The sequence below is a fragment of the Pipistrellus kuhlii genome, unplaced genomic scaffold, assembly GCF_014108245.1.
Source record: "Pipistrellus kuhlii isolate mPipKuh1 unplaced genomic scaffold, mPipKuh1.p scaffold_m20_p_20, whole genome shotgun sequence".
In the NCBI taxonomy this organism is placed as follows: Eukaryota; Metazoa; Chordata; class Mammalia; order Chiroptera; family Vespertilionidae; genus Pipistrellus; species Pipistrellus kuhlii.
The window spans coordinates 16123168-16142464 of record NW_023425516.1 but is presented as its reverse complement, the minus strand read 5'-3'; the positions used below and the strand labels follow the sequence as shown (position 1 = coordinate 16142464).

The window sequence follows — 19297 nt, the reverse complement described above, 5'->3', positions numbered from 1 at the left end:
GCTCTTTCCACATGCATTCCTATCTCAGTAAATAGCAAGTGTATTCATGCAGTTGCTGAGGGTAGAGCTACTGGAGAGACATCCTTCTTTACTACCATCCTCTTACACTTTACATCTGTTTCATCAACAAATTCTTTTAGTCAACCTCATATTCCCAGATCAACCCCTTCTTACCACCAGCACTTCAACCACTCTCCCAAAGCTTCCAGAATTCAGCTTGATACACTTCAGAAGGTCTCTCTTTCTGTACTTGCCTATTGCTCTGCCCCTGCCTGTTCCTTATTTACACAATGATTGGAGTGATCCCTCAATCTGTTTTAGCTCCCATTATTCCAAAACTACTCAGGGAAGGTTTTTAGTTTTTTAATTTACAATGGATCAGAGAGATTTTGTCCTGTTTACTACTATTTCCATAGAACTAGAACAATTCATAGGTACAGACTCATTAGTGGTGGAATGAATGAATGGGTGGGTGGATGAGTGAATAAATGAATGAGAAGTGGCAATATGTATCAATCCCTCAGTTCACTTAGATATCTGTGCAAGAGCTATCCTGAATCATTTACGCATAAGGATTGAGGATATGGTCAGAGGGGAGAAAGTTAGAATCTTTTATTTCGTTTCCAAAAAGAATGAATGCTTTTAAAGTCATGGTAGTCTTAAGTCAGGCTCTGAGTAAAATAATTAAATGCCTACCAGTCTTACTCATAACTGGGCCCAAGGCAGTGATTGCCACATTAACCAAATCTTGCTCCTCCCCCCCTGAGATTTACAATTTAGTAGAAGAAATAGAATGTGTTTACAAATGACCAAATGGCAGGTCAGAATGCTATAGGTATAAAGGAAATTCAATATTGTGACTTGATTTTGAATTAATTTTACCGTAGCCAAACAAAATATGATTAATAACATAATCTTACACCATTCATTGCATTTGATTTTAGATCTCAGAATTTATTTGAACAGCCACTATATACCCAGTTCTGCACTACAGACTGTATACAGGCTATCTAATTTAATCTCTCACCCATTCTACTGTATGAGAATATCCTTTGTGTGGCCATTTTACTAAAGAGAAAACCCAGGCCCAGGAAGTGAAGTTCCATGTGTAAGGCCAAACAGCCAGAAAGTAACACCTGGGATTTTATGAAAGCCACATCACTCTGAAGAAAGATGGCTTTCTTCTTTTAAAAATGGTTACTTTTTTTGCTCCTAGGAAATTCTTCCTGTTTGGATCTGTTAGGCTGGAAAAACACAAAACTCAAAGCATACACAGCACTCATGCACTTAACATCCAAGGAGAAGAAAGGGGCTTTCACAGTACTTAGGAGAGAGAGTGATTCTTCTTTTCTGTTAGGCCAGAATTGTTTTGTAAAACATTTTAATATATTTATAGTGCTTATAAAAACATCTAACATGACAAGAGAAAGCAATAAAAATTGTATCTGTTCTAGAAAAAATTATGAATAAAACAGGTTCTTATTTTAGGCCTTATTATATAAAATTTTGAATACTTTAGTGTAGACTCTCAGTAGTTGGAGGAGTTGATATACTGATATCATTTTGTTGAAACTGTTCTAGATTTCCTTTAAAGACATTCTTGTCTGTGAGCTTTTGTTAAATCAAGGCACACCAATTACCTGAAAACTGGGATCCATTGTAATTTTTAAAAGCAAAAGATTAATTGGTAGCTGGTGGGGTCTCTTTTCCACATCCAGCATGGAAAGAGAGATAATCCAGTCCTTTGAGTAGAGGAGCTGGGGATTGAGAAATATGAAAGAAAGAGACAAGACACAGAGATAGAAGGAAAAAGCTGGAAACCAGGTGGGGACCACTTCTGAGGAAGAGACAGTGACCGGTAGCTGTTGCAGAGTGTTTATTTTATACCCCCAAATACCAGGAAGTTTCACCAAAAGTCAAGACAAAGAAGATTACTTGCATTCCTGAGTAGGCCCAAGCATTCCTGGTACTTGACTGGATTTACATATCAAAACCCACTACCAGACACCTGGGCTGAAATGAAGGTCAAATTGATAACACTCTTGCCTTTTTGGCAAAGAATGCACATGTGCCTTCCCAAGCACTCTACAGGTAGCCTTTGCTTTGTTTGGCATATTTATGTGGTTTTCTTTAGTTCTACAATGACCTAATTTATTCCAGAATTATGAAGAATGGATTTGAGTGGATAAATGGTCTCTGGAGAGCACCTGGGAGAGCATTTTCTTCTGTTCCCTGGCTCTGTACTCTGTCTTTCTATTTTTCAATTTCTATTTTTCCTGTAAAATTGTCTGCACTACTACCCACCTCATGATTATTATGTGACAGATGCATTATTAGAAGAAATTTTGTGATTTCAGAGTTTATTCCTTCTATCTACTACAAGATTTCTTTCCATTTTCCCACTAATGCATGAGTATGTCCAGAATTTGATATTCTGAGAACATGTTCCATGAATAAAGAAACACATTTCTCACTCTCACAGTTCCAATTAGAAATCTCACTCAACACAACAATGCTTACATATCCCTGTTCCGTAGAAAACAACCCCTTGATGGTCTGTTTCAGACTGAGTTTCCCCATGTGCCAATACGTTCTCTCCATGAGTATCCTCAAAGAGAACCCATGTTTCGTTCAGTAGAGTAGTGGATGTTGTGCTGGATCAATTTCAAAAGCCTCACTGGAGCTGTGAGAGCTGAACTAAATTAGGCATATGGAAGAGCAAGACTATGATGAAAAACCCAGAATCTGAAGTGGCCATGGTATGAAATGAGCACAGAGATTCTTCCTGTTAGACATACTGATCTGAGGAAATGCTTATTTTCAAAAGCCATAGGAGACAATAGTTGAAATGGACAGGACCACCCAATTGTCATAGCACATTAATACCATAGCAAGTTTACATAATCTACTCTAGATGATGGGAGAAGCAGTGAAAGTTCCTGAATTCCAGACTGGGGGGACAAAACTGGTGTCTGGGGTATGTTAGTAAGGATGTGAGAGAGCCCAATTGTATTATAATAATGAAACAGGCATGATGTTGCAAAACATGGTCAGTTATTAATCCACCTCTGATATTCTCTCTTTAAATAATTTAAAAGATATTTTCTAACTCTGAGAAGAGCCACCATGCCATTGTCGGTTACAAAGTGATTCAAGAACTTCATACCCGTATTTATTTCACTCTAGCACAACCTCATGAAACATTTCCATAATTAATTAAATAACAAAAGTGGTATTGAATCTTTCTTAGAAAGTTTTAAAGAGTCAGTATTTTGCAAACATTCTTGGTGGAAGTCTGATCTTGCTTTTGAAAAAACAATGAGAAATTTTCCAATTGAATATCAAAATTTTATTCTGAAATTAAGTTTTTAAAAATAACTAATATTCAAAATGTAAAATTTTTTATTAAAAATGTTTGCAATCTTTTAATGTAAAACTTAGCAGAATTGTGTCCTATCCTAAGGTTGGCTCTGGTTAAATCCTTCCTTTGGTCAACATTTATTGAGCCTTTACAATCAGCGGGGCCCTCAGAACTGAACAAGATACATACTTGCCCCTCCATGATGTCAGAATGGAATGGGGAAAGGACACTTTCACTGATAATGACACAACATAGTAGTTTCATAATAGAGAGCACCATCCATTTGTAAGGCTTTCCCCTGATAATTATGAATCTACTCCTTTTCTTTGCCCCTGATTCTATTATATTCACCAGTTTATTCTGTTCCTCAGATTTTTAAGTCACTTGATCTTCTTCTTCTTAAATAATACCTTTTAGCATTTCATATAATACTGGTTTGGTGGTAATGAACTCCTTTAACTTTTTCTTATCTGTGAAGCTCTTTATCTGACCTTCAATTCTGAATGATAACTTTACTGGATACAGTAATCTTGGTTGTAGGTTCTCGCTATTCTTCACTTTGAATATTTCTTGCCACTCCCTTCTGGCCTGCATAGTTTCTGTTGAGAAATCAGCTGATAGTCATATGGGTGCTCCCTTATAGGTAACCAACTGCTTTTCTCTTGCTACTTGTAAGATTTTCTTTTTGTCTTTTGCCCTTGGCATTTTAATTATGATGTGTCTTGGTGTGGTCCTCTTTGGATTCCTCTTGTTTGGGGTTCTGTATGCTTCCTATACTTGTAAGTCTATTTCTTTCACCAGGTGGGGGAAGTTTTCCGATATTATTTCTTTAAATATGTTTTCAGTATCTTGCTCCCCTTAGTTTCAGCCTGACGGTCCCAGATTCCCCGTGCAAGAGCGTGGGTGCCCCAGGGGCTCACCCGGAATTGGGATGGGTCTCTATAGTCTGAAGCTTCTGACTCCTTCTGCTATGGAGAGGCAGTGGCAACCTCCCTGGTCAGACCTCTGCGCATACTCACTCGCGTGCTACTGTATACCCTGCCCACTGTGGCTCCCTGCTCCCCCGGCCTCCCAGTCTCTGAGTCTCTGGGTGCATTTCTCTACAGTCCAGGCTCCACCCGTATGAGCCTGGGTACACGGGGTTTCGGCCGGGGTTGGGGTTCAGTACAGTCAGAAAGGGTTCAGTGCAATCAGGAATTCCTTTCCCCTCCCACCAGCTGGGCATTCAGCCGCACTTCCTCTCTGAGCGTGAGCGTCTCCCTACCTCAGTGGTTTGTGGCTTCCAATCCGATCCATGAGTCTCTCTCCTTCTTTCTAGTTGTAGATTTCTCACTCCACCAGCTTTCCTGTGTTTTTGGATGAAGTCCGTTCTGATTTTAGTTGTTATTTTTGAAATTGTTGTGCGAGGCAGCAGCTTAGGTGCTTACCTAGGCCGCCATCTTGGTTCTCTCCCTCACCATTTATGTTTCTATCTTTCCTTTCCTCTCTGAAATCAATAAAACAAAAATATTTTTAAGAATACAGTGAATGGGTGAGGAAATCCAAGATGGTGGCATAGGTAAACACATATACTTGTTACCTCTCACAACCAAATCAAAACCACAACTAAACGACAGAATAACTAGTAACTCTAGCAAAGCTGGGTGAGTGGAAGTTCCACAACTAGAGAGGCAAAGAAAACACATTGAGACTGGTAAGAGGAGCGGAGAAGCGGAAAGTGCTGGTACCTGGATGTGCTGCTCTTTTAATCGGGAAGGAGATACAAGCGCCTGGTTGCTCTGAACTCCAGTTTTGGGAGAGACTCTGAGGGATCCAGGCACATACAGGGAGAAACAGGACTGTCTGGCATCAGGACAGGAATGTGAGGGCGGCTTTCTCTTAGAAGGGCCCACAGTGATCATTGTTCCTGCACGGGGGCGTAGGACACAGAGAACCAGACTTCTCAGGTTCAGGGCTGATTGGCAGCAATTGCTATTTGCTCCACCCTGGTGATTCCCAGAGAATCTGCCCCACCCAATTTTCTACTCCACCCAAGCTGTGTGCATCAGCTTTTGCATGTGAATGGCATGTTCTTTAGCCTAAAACAAACTGCAGCTGGGTCAGAGAGCCCCAGAGCTTCCAAAAGAAGGTCCAAAGCCCTTGTTTCACAGTTGGACATCATCTGGGCACTTCCAAACCCCATAGAAAGAGGAGGAATCTGCAGATGTCTCTGTAGCTCCAGCTGTGGGGGCCTAGACAGTGGCTGACCTTGCATCTCCTTGGAGATCCAAGAGCCAGCGGACCCAGTGGTCACAGTGAGACCATACCAGATTACAACTCTTCATATCCATAAGAGACACACTCAAGAGGTAGACTCACTGAGCATCAAAGCCCCACTCAAGCAAGTCCTGCCCCATAAGTGTGTCTCCTGCACAGCAGCTCTTGCACTGTAGACACAGATGATCATTACAGCCAGTTGGCCTAGAGGTCAATTTCCCCCTTTGATACCAATAGCAACCAAGGATTAACTACTAGACTGTGCAAACAGCTCACAAAGGGGTGCACAAAGACTGTCCACCTCAGGTGACTGGGGAGGCCGACCCACTGGGCCCTATAGGACACCTAACACAAAAGGCCACTCTATTAACATAGGGAAGCAGCCAAAATGCAGAGACAAAGAAACATGTCACAAATGAAAGAAATGGAGGCAAACTACTGGATATAGAGTTCAAAACCATGGCTATAAAGTTTTTCTAGAAAGCTCTGAGAAACTTAGTGAGACCTTCAAAGATATTAATGAGAATGCCTCCCCTCCCCCCTTCCCCCGCCAAAAAAAAAAAGGAAAAGGACCAGTCAGAAATTAAGCATACACTGACTAAAATAAAGAATAATATACAGAAATTCAATAGTAGACTAGAGGATCTCAAGATTCAAGTCAAAGATTTGAAATAACAAAGAAGCAAAAAACACCCAACTGGAAGAACAAAAAAAAAAAAAAAAAAAGAATCCAAAAATATGAAAATAGTATAAGGAGCCTCTGGGACAACTTCAAGCGTACCAGCATATGAATTATGGTGGTTCCAGTAGAAGAGAGAGAGCAGGATATTGAAGGCATATTGAAAGAAATAGTGACAGAAAACTTCCTATCTGGTGAAAGAAATAGACTTACAAGTACAGGAAGTACAGAGAACCCCAAACAAAAGGAATCCAAAGAGGACCACACCAAGACACATCATAATTAAAATGCCAAGGGCAAAAAGACAGAATCTTAAAAGCAGCAAGAGAAAAACAGTCAGTTACTTACTATGACTGTCAGCTGATTACTCAGTAGAAACTATGCAGGCCAGAAGGGAGTGACAAGAAATATTCAAAGTCATGAATGGCAAGAACCAACAACCAAGATTACTCTACTCAGCAAAGCTATCATTTAGAAATGAAGGTCAGATAAAGAGCTTCACAGATAAGAAAAAGCTAAAGGAATTCATCACCACCAAACCAGTATTATCTGAAATGCTGAATGGTATTCTTTAAGAAGAGGAAGAAGAAAAAGGTAAAGTTAAAAAATTATGAACAACAAAGTGACAACAAATATATGTCTATCAACAAGTGAATCTAAAAATCAAGTGAATAAAAAATCTGATGAAAAGAATAAACTGATGAATATAATAGACTCAGGAAGTAGACTGACAATTCTTGTGTGTGTGTGGTGGGGGGACCACCCCTCTCCCCCGGCGGGAGTGTTGAGAGTGCAGGAAGAGATTAGACAAAAATCTTACACCTATAGACAAGGAGAGTTGGGGATAAGGGTATGGGGTGGGGTAGGAACTGGTGGAGGGGTTGGGGGGTGGGGAGAGGAGAGGAATAACTGTAATAATCTGAAAAATAAGATTTATTTTTAAAAAGACAATGAATGAAAAGTGTTTAGAATAATGTCCTGCACAGATTTGATAATGTTATTTTATATGCTTTGTGCTCTCCTATAGATAATTACAATAACAACTCTCCAATGCTCTGTACCTTTGGATTGTCAGGCAATAATATATTACTTTAATAATGGGAATGAAAAATAAATATAATAAGAAAAGTAGAAACAGAAAAAAGGAAAAATGAATACCTCTAAACAGACTCAGCACTGCATAAGCTTGCCTCTTGCCTAGGTTGCTTACTCTCTCCCATGTACTTAGACACACGGTGATTACACCGCCCTGGGTCAGATAGAGCCCTTCCAGAGAGTGCCAAATCTAAGGTTTACAGGCCACAAAAAACTTCATATGATGCTTTATGTGAACACTGTTATTTACTTTTTAATTTAATATCTTTTTATTTAATGAGTAAATTTCTCCAGTTCAAATAGAAGAACAAGTGAAATAAACAACCTTCATAATATAATGTGTGGTTGTGATTGCAGTGAAAAAACCTGGCATAGAAATATATGTCATACAAAGAGGATAGAAGGTGGTGTTCTCTGAAAAGCTGGTAATTCAGAAATTGTTCCAAATAAGATGAGAAATTGATGGGAATGATCCATGAGAAAAGTTTATTTAAATGGCTTCATGAAATGGAAAAAATAGTAAAATGTTTTATAAGTGCTTTTACATAAGCATATATAATTAATTAGTAAAAATCAAAAGAAAATCCCTCCTTTGCATTAGTACATTTCTATAGTCTTTACAATCCCCATCGGAGCCACTTCTACTGCTGATGTCCACTTCACATTTGCTGTACTGAGCCTCCTTCCACCAGGTGTATGAAGTGCTTGCTATAGAAGACTTCTCCCTATCACTACTCATTTTCTTTCTTTGGGTTTTCATCCTTTAATGCCCTTTTTCTCTTTTTTGGTCCACTGATTCTTCATTTTCTTCTGAGGACTCAGTTGAGTGATGTTCTAAATCCTTCTCACCTTTAACACCAACACCAATAATTAGACCAAAGATATATGATAAAAGAAAAATAATGCAAATGTAAAAAATAGGAAAAAAAAGTATTAATAATAAAAGAAGAATGGGCAGTGATGAGTTCTTTTTGCTTTCCTGTGTATTCTCACCACCTCTGCCAAAACTACCACGAGCAATACTATAACTGTTCCCTTCATCCTCACTTGGATTTTCATTCTCTGTTTTGTCAGGAGAACCACTGTCCACACTACCCCCACTTCCTGGCGTTCGGCAGTTGGGCGGTGCATAGCCAGCCTCACAGTGGCAGTGCCTTAAATTGTTACAGACTCCTCTCCCATCGCACATTTCTGCTGGTTTGCAGTCATACTTGAGCACAGCATGATCAGTGCAGGAGTAATCCATGCAGACTTTGTTCGGGGCACAAGCAGTGCCAGAGTGCACATCTCCCTCATCAGGGATATCAGTAATGTTATAGACATCCAAGCTCCAGCAGAAGTCACCTTCGTAAGGAATCTGGATCAGTGTGCGATGGGGTTTGATGGATGGGACCTGTCTAATATTTGTACATATAATTTTCCCACAAAATATATTATCATCAAAACATTTAACGTATCTTGGCATTGCCGAAGTGGGATGGCCACAGTTTCCAAACCGGTTCCCTTTGCTGTTTATTAAAATGTAACAGTTTTCTGGGGCAGACCGTGCAGTGTCCCCATACATAGCCATGCATTGATTATCAGGGTTTCTGCATTGACCTCCAATACAGATGTGCAGTCTATCGCACGGTGTACCATCTTGCTTAAAGGTGTCTGTGGGGCACTCTGCAAAACTGCCATCACAGTACTCTGGGAGGTCACACTCTCCTGAAGCAGAACGGCACACGAATCCCTTATTTCTCAATTGGCAACCAAAGCAGCAGAGTCCATCACTACATTCTGCACTCCCCTTCAGGCTACATGTTTGGTCACAGCACGGGTCAGTGTAACAGGCAGAACCACAGTCACACTGCTCCTCACCCTCCACCACACCATCTCCACAGTAGGAATCCCTACGCAAGCGGCCTTTGTGCCGCTGAGGGTTGTTAAATAGGCAGGCCCCTCTGTGATCCTGGAGAAACTGGTAGAAGTCGTCAGAGCTACAGTTGCTGAAGCCACTTTCTTTAGTGATATTGTCACGCATGAGGCAGAGGTGTTTGTCTTTACAAATGCAGGCTGAGTGGTCGTGCCCAATACCCAAGTTGTGCCCAAGCTCATGGACCATGAGCGCTGCAAACAGGAGGGCATCTTCATGAGGGAAGGATTCAACAGCTGCTGCAAAACCTCGGGAACATGCACCACTGAGAAATGCCTGTCCCATACCGTGCTCAGGATGCTGTCCGACAATCATGTGGGCAACATCATGCTTCACACGATGGAGGAGCTTCTCTTGTCTCCACTTGTTGAAATTCCCCAGTGTAACTTGCAGGTCCACTGGGACCTCTATGAGGTCCCCCTCGGTCCAAATCTCCACTCCAGCCAGCACCACCTGTGTGTTTATCCCCCTAGTGAAGCTGTTGGCCAGGGCAATGATGTCCATCACTCTCTGGACCGTCTCATTGACGTTACTGCCCCACATTTGGAACCGCTGGTTGTTGACCACAACAAACATCTCCACGTACTTGGTGAGTGACCACAAGGAGGACAGCTCCTGCAGACCGCCAGGCTTCCTGCTCCCCTGTTGTCGGCTGGCAGACACCACTGGGCTGTCTTGGGAAGTGACACTGCAGGAGACTGGAGCTTGATGGGCCATGGTGTACAACACATGTTCAAACTGTTTTGAAGAGTCCATGGGCTCAATGCCATAGGATTTTCCCTCCTTAATCAGGATGCCCCTGAGGCCTGAACAGGTGTTGACAGAAACAAAAGAACCCGGGACTCCTTCTATGTAGCCTTCATAGTGACAGTCATGTGAGATGAAAGGCATTTCTTGTCCCCGGGTGCCATTATGGTAGCTGAAGACTGGAAAGTTCTTGATAAAATAGTCTGTCTTCACTTTCAGGTGAATCAGCTGTTTCTCGCCCTGCATAGATATCACATAAGATGCCTCTTCCTCTGGGTCTTGCCTTCCCTCAACTGTCAGAGCCTTGGGGATGACTAGTTCATAGGATGAGGAATATACTGATTTCAGGTCACAGCACAAGCTTGGCAGGAAACTCAGTACCAACACCAGCACAGTCTCCAACCTGACACATGAAGATTCTGGCAGCAGTACCAGTGCCAAGCCCTTCATCTGGGTAACCCAGGTCTGAAGCACTCTGCCAGTCTCAGACATAACCTCTTGGTTCTTTTGTAAAGAAGGCAAGGAGGAGGCAGAGTCCCTCACATAGGTGGCCCTTGACATGGTTCCAAAGGTGGCTACTGACATGGCTGATGCAAGGCCTGTGTCCTTGAGCAGAAGTGCTACTTGATATGCAGACCCTTAGGCTCTGGGATTAGGTCCAGGTATATGATGTCTGCATATAGGATGGGTATTACCTTCTTTTGAGAGCAACTGCTTACCTCTGTGTTATTTTTAGTCTCTCTGACCTCTGTTATCCTTCAGCCAGTGTTTTTTCTGTTGTTTTCTACCACAGCATTGGCTTCAGTGATCCTTGGTGATAGTACTCATGTTGTGGTGATGTATTCATGAAGGACTGCAAACTCTGAAATGAGGATTATACCTTGTCAGTGGAAGCAAACCCACTGTGCCTTTCTCAACTGTGCCATATGGAATACCTCCACCCCACCCCCCATGCCACCCCTCCTGTGTCCGTTGCTCGGCCAACTCCTAATGTTCCAGACCAGGGGGCTTGGAGATCAGTGATGAGCACACTCCATTGCCCATTTCCCCTCTTCTAAAACTCATGCTGTGTGATACATGGGTATCAAACTCTCAATGTTTGTTCCCTCAATAAGGCTTTATAGTGATATGCATATCTTTCAGGCCAGACTGTTAGATAAGGCAAAAGGGTGGCTTCTCTATTCCCCAGATAGACCCAAATGGGCTTTTGATCATGGTACAATACTACAATTTTTTAACATCCAAATTCAGACTCTCCTGTTCTGTTTATAACATTGTTGAAAATGTGCATGAGAAATGCTAACAGGGCAGCTTTCTACTATGTGTGATTGTCATGGGCACATGGGCTGATAACTCTGCCCCTGGACCTTCTCTGAATGACCTTAACATATTGTTATCCTAAAATTATGCCAGTTGAAGACTAGATATCCCCGGTGTTAGAAAACGACCTACATGTATCCTGTGGCCACTTCTGTATTCATCCAGGTTCAAAAGTAGATGAACCAGAGTTACTTATTTAAAGAATAAATGACATGTAATAGGTTTGTAATAGAGAGCAGCATTCATTTGTAAGGTGGTTGTTTCATTAGAGTCAATAAGGAAAAAGGTATGTTCTGGGCATGTAAGGACATATCAGTTGTCTTTTGGTCATGTTTTTGTGTTTTTAACAAAAGGTAAAGGCTTATGAGGCAGTAGACAAATACATCTAATTATACAGGGTGGGATGGAGCTTCTACCTTTTACTAGCTCTACATCAAAACTCTTATATTTGTTTCCTTATATACAAGAGGATGGTCTAATAGGGTGAATGGAAGAGTTAAATTAAGACAGTGAACATATAATGTTAGGATAGTGTCTTGCACAGAATTGAAAATGCTATTACTGTCCAAGCCAGTTTGGCTCAGTGGATAGAGCGTCAGCCTGCAGACTCAAGGGTCCCAGGTTCGATTCTGGTCGGGGGCATGTACCTTGTTTGCCGGCACATCCCCGAGTGGGGTGTGTGCAAGAGGCAGCTGATCGATGATTCTCTCTCATCGATGTTTCTAACTCTCTATCCCTCTCTCTTCCTCTCTGTAAAATATCAATAGAATATGTTTTTTAAACAGAAAATGTTATTATTATACAATCTTTGTACTCTCCTTACAAACAATTAAAAATCCTCCAATGCTTTATCCTTTTGGATTCAGTCAATAATATATTAATTTAATAATGGAAGTGAGAAATAAATATAAGATGTAAAGAAGAAAAAAAGGAAAAATGAATACTTCTAAACAGATTCAGCACTGCATAAGCTTGCCTCTTGCCTAGGTTGCTTACTCTCTCCCATGTACTTAGACACACGGTGATTACACCGCCCTGGGTCAGATAGAGCCCTTCCAGAGAGTGCCAAATCTAAAGTTTATAGGCCACAGAAAGCCTAAAATTATGCTTTATCTGAACACTGTTGTTTACATTTTAATTTTAATTTAATTTAATTTAAAATCTTCACCCAGACCCTGTGGTTGAGTGTCAACCTATAAACCAGGAGGTCATGATTTGAATACTGGTCAGGGCACATGCCCAGATTGTAGGCTCCATCTCTAATAGGGGTCATGCAGGAGGCAACAGATTAATGATTCACTCTCATCATTGATGTTTCTATCTCTCTCTCCCTCTTCCTTCCTCTCTGAAATCCATAAAAATATATTTTAAAAATAATTTTACTTCATGAGTATACTTCTCCAGTTCAATTAGAACTACAAATCAAATAAACAACCTTCCTAATATAATGTGTAGTTGTGATTGGGATGAAAAACCTGGCACAGATATATATGTCAAAGAAAGAGTAAAAGGTAGCATTCTCTGTAAAACTGGTAACTCAAAAATTGGCTTACTAAGACAAGACATTTTTAGGAATAATCCATGAGAATAGTTTATTTAAATGATTTCATGAAATGTAAAAATGGGAAAAATACTAAGATATTTTATAAGTGATGTCACATGTATATATAATTATTTATTAAAAACAGAAGAAAGTCTGCATCCCACATTAGTACATTTCTACAATATGTAGAGTCCTGATAAAGCCATTTCCACTGTCAATGCCCACTTCACATTTTCTCTCTCTGGCCTTTTTCCACCAGGTGTATGAATGAAGTGCTTGCCAAAGAAAACTTCTTCCTATCACTACTCGTTTTCTGCCTTCCGGTTTTTCTCTCTTAATGCCTTCTTCATCTTCGTTTTCTTCTGGGGCCTCTTGTAAGTGCTGTGCTAAATCCCTTCCAGCCCCAACACTGACAATGATAATTAGAACAAAAAATAGTACTAACAGAAAAAGAACAAGAAAGAAGCAAAAGAAAGGAAAAACTAGTATTAGTAAAAGAATTAGGGGGGTTGTGAACAATAATTGACTCCTGGTTTTGCTTTCATCACCTCTGCAAAATTATCATGACCAAGACTATGATTATTTCTTTCATCCTCACTTGGATTTTCATTCTCTGTTTTGCCAGGAGAACCACTGTCCACACTGCCCCCACTTCCCGGGGTTCGGCAGTCGGGGGGTACATAGCCAGCCTCACAGTGGCAGAGCCTTAAATTGTTACAGACTCCTCTTCCATCGCACATTTCTGCTGGTTTGCAGTCATACTTGAGCACAGCATGATCGGTGCAGGAGTAATCCATGCAGACTTTGTTTGGGGCACAAGCAGTGCCAGAGTGCACATCTCCCTCATGCCATTTGTTGTGCCCTGAGGGGTCCAGGGTAAAAAGGAAGTTACAAGTTACCCAGACATCTCACAGATATGTTATCTTAGAGGCAAAAAGGCAAATGGGCTCAGTAAGGAAGATCTAAGTTGATCTTGTCAGAGAAAATATCTGCCTAGGACATGACTACCCACTATTACATGTTTGTAGTTAAATATTTAATTTTCAAACCATCTTTTGTGGTTATTTTAGGTCTCTGAGTTTGCAAGACTGCCATGCAGGCCTCCCCTGAGCATGTCGGGTTAGCATGTGGAAGAAGATGGTATAATAGGTTGAATGGGAGGGTTAAATGAAAAATAACTTAAAATGTTTAGAATAGTGTCTTGCACAGAATTGATAGTTATTTTTTTACATGCTTTGTGATCTCCTTACAGACAATTATCCTCCAATGCTCTGTTCCTTTAGATTGTCAGTGATTGATATGTTAACTTAATAAAGGAAATGAGAAATAGCCCTAGCCGGTTTAGCGCAATGGATAGCGCATCCACCCACAGACTGAAGAATGGCAGGTTGGATTTCATTCAAGGGGATGTCCCTCAGTTATAGGCCCATCCCCGAACCTGGTCTCCCCATAATAGATGTATCTCTCTCACATCGATGTTTCTCACTCTCTCTCCCCATTCCTTCCACTCTCTAAAAATCAGTGGTGTTGGGGGGGGGACAGTGAAAAAAATGACTTCAGGTGAGGATTTACAAAAATAAAAATAAAAAATGGAAATGAGAAATAAATATAATACATAAACTAGGAAACCAGAATAAAAGGAAAAATGAGTACTTCCAACTAAACTTAGTACTGGACAAGCTTGCCTCTTGTCTAGGTTGCTTACTCTCTCCCATGTATTTAGACACAGGGTGATCACACCATTCTGGATGAGATAGAGCCCTTGTAGAGAGTCCCAAATCTAAAGGAGACCTAGTACATAGGCCACAAAAAGGAGATCTAGTTTATGTGCCTTATCTGAACACTGTTATTTACTTTTTTAAAAATATTTTTTTATTGATTCAGAGATGAAGGCAAGGGAGAGAAAGAGAGAGAGAGAACCACTGGTTGACTGCCCCCGCCCCGTATATCCCCCACTGGGGATCAAGCCCCAACTCTAGCATATACCTCGACCTAGAATCCAACCATGAACTCATGATTCATAGATTGACACTCAATCATTAAGCCACATGGACTAGATTATTTTCACTTGAAAATCTTTTTATTTAATGAATATATTTCACCAGTTAAATAAAAACAACAAACCAAAAAAACAACCTTCCTGACATAATGTGTAGTTGTGATTGGGATGAAAAACCTGAAACAGATATATATGTCAAACAAAGATGATTAGAAGGTGACATTCTCTAAAAAACTAGTAACTCAAAAATGTCCCAATTAAGATAAGACATTAATAGGAATGGTCCATGAGAAAAGATCATTTAAATGGTTTCATGAAATGGGAAAATGGGAAAAAGTAGTAAAAGTCTTGAAATGATTTCACATATACATACGTAACTAATTAGTAAAAGACAGGAGAAGAAAATCATCCCTCCTCCCACATTAGTACATTTCTACAATCTAGAGTCCTGATCAAAGCCACTGCCGCTGTCAATACCCACTTCACATTTGCTCCACTGAGCCTCCTCCCATCAAGTTTATGAAGTGTTTGCTATAGAAGACTTCTTCCTGTCACTACTCATTTTCTGCTTTTGGTATTTTCTTTTTAATGCCATCTTTCTGTTGTTCTGTAGCTGCTTTTCCATTTTCTTTTGGAGTCTCATGTGACCGTGGAAAATAATGCATTCCAACCCTAATACCCGCACCAAGAAATAGACAACTAAGCATAGCAAAACAACAACAACAGCAAAAGGAAATAAAAGCTAAACAAATTATTATGATAATAAAAAGGGGGAATATGTACTGAACCTCATCCCTGCTTTTCCTTTCATTTCTATTCTCTCCTCTACCAAAATTTACATGATCAACACTGTAACTGTGCCCTTCATCCTCACTTGGATTTTCAACCTCTGTTTTGCCAGGAGAACCACTGTCCACACTACCCCCACTTCCCGGGGTTTGGCAGTCGGGGGGTGCATAGCCAGCCTCACAGTGGCAGTGCCTTAAATTGTTACAGACTCCTCTCCCATTACACATTTCTGCTGGTTTGCAGTCATACTTGAGCATAGCATGATCAGTGCAGGAGTAATCCATGCAGACTTTGTTTGGGGCACAAGCAGTGCCAGAGTGCACATCTCCCTCATCAGGGATATTAGTAATGTTATAGACATCCAAGCTCCAGCAGAAGTCACCTTCGTAAGGAATCTGGATCAGTGTGCGATGGGGTTTGATGGATGGGACCTGTCTAATATTTGTACATATAATTTTCCCACAAAATATATTATCATCAAAACACTTAATATATCTTGGCATTGCCGAAGTGGGATGGCCACAGTTTCCAAACCGGTCCCCTTTGCTGTTTATTGAAATGTAACAGTTTTCTGGGGCAGACCGTGCAGTGTCCCCATACATAGCCATGCATTGATTATCAGGGTTTCTGCATTGACCTCCAATACAGATGTGCAGTCTATCGCACGGTGTACCATCTTGCTTATAGGTGTCTGTGGGGCACTCTGCAGAGCTACCATCACAGTACTCTGGGAGGTCACACTCTCCTGAAGCAGAACGGCACACGAATCCCTTATTTCTCAATTGGCAACCAAAGCAGCAGAGTCCATCACTACATTCTGCACTCCCCTTCAGGCTACATGTTTGGTCACAGCACGGGTCAGTGTAACAGGCAGAACCACAGTCACACTGCTCCTCACCCTCCACCACACCATCTCCACAGTAGGAATCCCTACGCAAGCGGCCTTTGTGCCGCTGAGGGTTGTTAAATAGGCAGGCCCCTCTGTGATCCTGGAGAAACTGGTAGAAGTCGTCAGAGCTACAGTTGCTGAAGCCACTTTCTTTAGTGATATTGTCACGCATGAGGCAGAGGTGTTTGTCTTTACAAATGCAGGCTGAGTGGTCGTGCCCAATACCCAAGTTGTGCCCAAGCTCATGGACCATGAGCGCTGCAAACAGGAGGGCATCTTCATGAGGGAAGGATTCAACAGCTGCTGCAAAACCACGGGAACAGGCACCACTGAGAAATGCCTGTCCCATACCGTGCTCAGGATGCTGTCCGACGATCATGTGGGCAACATCATGCTTCACACGATGGAGGAGCTTCTCTTGTCTCCACTTGTTGAAATTCCCCAGTGTAACTTGCAGGTCCACTGGGACCTCTATGAGGTCCCCCTCGGTCCAAATCTCCATCCCAGCCAGCACCACCTGTGTGTTTATCCCCCTAGTGAAGCTGTTGGCCAGGGCAATGATGTCCATCACTCTCTGGACCGTCTCATTGACGTTACTGCCCCACATTTGGAACCGCTGGTTGTTGACCACAACAAACATCTCCACGTACTTGGTGAGTGACCACAAGGAGGACAGCTCCTGTAGACCGCCAGGCTTCCTGCTCCCCTGTTGTCGGCTGGCAGACACCACTGGGCTGTCTTGGGAAGTGACACTGCAGGAGACTGGAGCTTGATGGGCCATGGTGGACAATACATGTTCAAACTGTTTTGAAGAGTCCATGGGCTCAATGCCATAGGATTTTCCCTCCTTAATCAGGATGCCCCTGAGGCCTGAACAGGTGTTAACAGAAACAAAAGAACCCGGGACTCCTTCTATGTAGCCTTCATAGTGACAGTCATGTGAGATGAAAGGCATTTCTTGTCCCTGGGTGCCATTGTGGTAGCTGAAGACTGGAAAGTTCTTGATAAAATAGTCTGTCTTTACTTTCAGGTGAATCAGCTGTTTCTGGCCTTGCATAGATATCACATAAGATGCTTCTTCCTCTGGGTCTTGCCTTCCCTCAACTGTCTTGGGGATGACTATTTCATAGGATGAGGAATATACTGATTTCAGGTCACAGCACAAGCTTGGCAGGAAACTCAGTACCAACACCAGCACAATCCCCAACCTGACAGGTGAAGATCCTGGCACCAGTACCAGCACCAAGCCCTTCTTTAGGGGAGCCCAATTGTGAAGCACTCTGCTAGCCTCATATATAACGTCATGATTCTTCTGTAGAGAAGGCAAGGAGGAGGCAGAGTCCCTCCCAACGAGAGCCACTGACATGGCCCCAGTGAATCAGTAGCTGATGCAGGGCTTGTGTCCATGAGCAGAAGTACTTCTTGACATGCAGACCCTTAGGGTCTGGGATTAGCTTCAGATGTCTGCTGTCTTATAAAGGGTGGGTACTGCCTACCTCTGGCTGTGTCCTTTCTAGTCTCTGTGAACTCTGTGTTATCCTTCAGATAGCGTCCTTTCTGTGGCTTAGTTCCATATCATTAGCTTCAGTGATTCTTGGCTACAGACCTTTTGATATTGTGATGGTGTAATAAAAAAGAAGGACTGCAAACTGTAAAGTGCAAGGTTGTACCTTGAGAGAGGAAACAAAACCTCTGTGCCTTCTTCAACTGTGCCACACGGAACATCCCCCAACTACTGTGTCCGTTGCTCAGCCAACTCCTAATGTTCCAAACCAGGGGCTTGAAGATCAGTGGTGGGCACACTCCATTGCCCATTTCCCCTCTTCTAAAACTCTTTTTCTGTAACGCATGGGCATCAAACTTAAGCTGTACTTGATCCCTCAGTGATGCTTTATAGTAATATGTACATCTCTCAGACCAGTCTATTAGATAGGCAAGGGACTGGCTTTCCTGTTCCCCAGCCTAAATGGGCTGGTGATCATGGGGCAAGGGACAATATTCCAATTTTTTAACCTCATCAAAATTCAGCCTCTCAAGATTTGCTTATAACACTGCCAAAAAATGTGTATGGGAGAAGCCAACAGAGCAGCCTTACTTTATGTATGATTTTCGTGGGCGCGTTGACTGGTAAATTCCCTTCTGTGAATGGCTTGGTACCCTAAAATTAAGCCAATTGAAGATTAGGTATCCCCAAAGTCTCCCTTGTGTTAGAAAATGTTCTACAATAGCCTAGCCCAGTGGTCGGCAATCTGTTGCTCTCGAGCCACTTGCAGCTCTTTGGCCCCTTGAATGTGGCTCAGCGTTAGAACCACTTCTTCAAAATAGACTTGCCCAGGCCGAAAACCAATTTCTTCACATGGGCCACAAAGTTTCAGTCGCATTATATGTGCGCGCCCCCATGAGGTATTTGTGGAAGAGCCACACTCAAGGGCCCAAAGATTGCATGTGACTTGTGAGCCACGGTTTGCCGACCACTGGCCTAGCCAGTTTGTCTCAGTGGATAGAGGGTCATCCTACAGACCTCAGGGTCTCAGGTTTTACTCTAGAGGGGTAACTACCTCAGTTACAGGATCCTCCCTGGCTCAGGCTCTGGTCTGAGCTGGTGCAGGAGGCAACCAATCAATGTGTCTCTCTCACATCGATAATTCTGTCTTTCCATCTCTCTTCCTCTCCCCGCCTACTCCCCCAAAAAAATCAATGGAAA

General features: G+C 42.0%; 2 protein-coding genes across 2 annotated transcripts; both read right to left on the bottom strand.

Moving 5' to 3' along the window:
- Nucleotides 1-8154: 8154 nt before the first annotated feature.
- LOC118725700 (disintegrin and metalloproteinase domain-containing protein 1a-like) lies at nt 8155-11930 on the bottom strand. Its single transcript, XM_036449723.2, has 2 exons — nt 8367-11930; nt 8155-8240 (listed from the first exon to the last, which is right to left on the bottom strand). The coding sequence occupies exons 1-2, from the start codon at nt 10636-10638 to the stop codon at nt 8155-8157; spliced, it is 2358 nt and encodes a 785-aa protein (XP_036305616.2). The 5' UTR covers nt 10639-11930.
- Nucleotides 11931-13416: 1486 nt separating this feature from the next.
- On the bottom strand, nt 13417-19297 carry LOC118725699 (disintegrin and metalloproteinase domain-containing protein 1a-like). The gene is made up of 2 exons (XM_045585363.1): nt 15664-19297; nt 13417-13778 (listed from the first exon to the last, which is right to left on the bottom strand). Exons 1-2 carry the CDS (start codon nt 17957-17959, stop codon nt 13417-13419), a joined length of 2658 nt encoding a protein of 885 aa, XP_045441319.1. The 5' UTR covers nt 17960-19297.

Bases quoted from the DNA above. Each gene is read 5' to 3' on its own strand.
- LOC118725700 (XM_036449723.2), bottom strand. From the start codon at position 10,638: ATGTCAGTAGCCACCTTTGGAACCATGTCAAGGGCCACCTATGTGAGG. The intron at 8,241-8,366 runs GCAAAAAGAACT...TTGGTGTTAAAG, and splicing joins TGGTGAGAATACACAGGAAA to GTGAGAAGGATTTAGAACAT.
- LOC118725699 (XM_045585363.1), bottom strand. From the start codon at position 17,959: ATGTCAGTGGCTCTCGTTGGGAGGGACTCTGCCTCCTCCTTGCCTTCT. The intron at 13,779-15,663 runs GTTTAGCTTTTA...TGGACCCCTCAG, and splicing joins TTTTATTATCATAATAATTT to GGCACAACAAATGGCATGAG.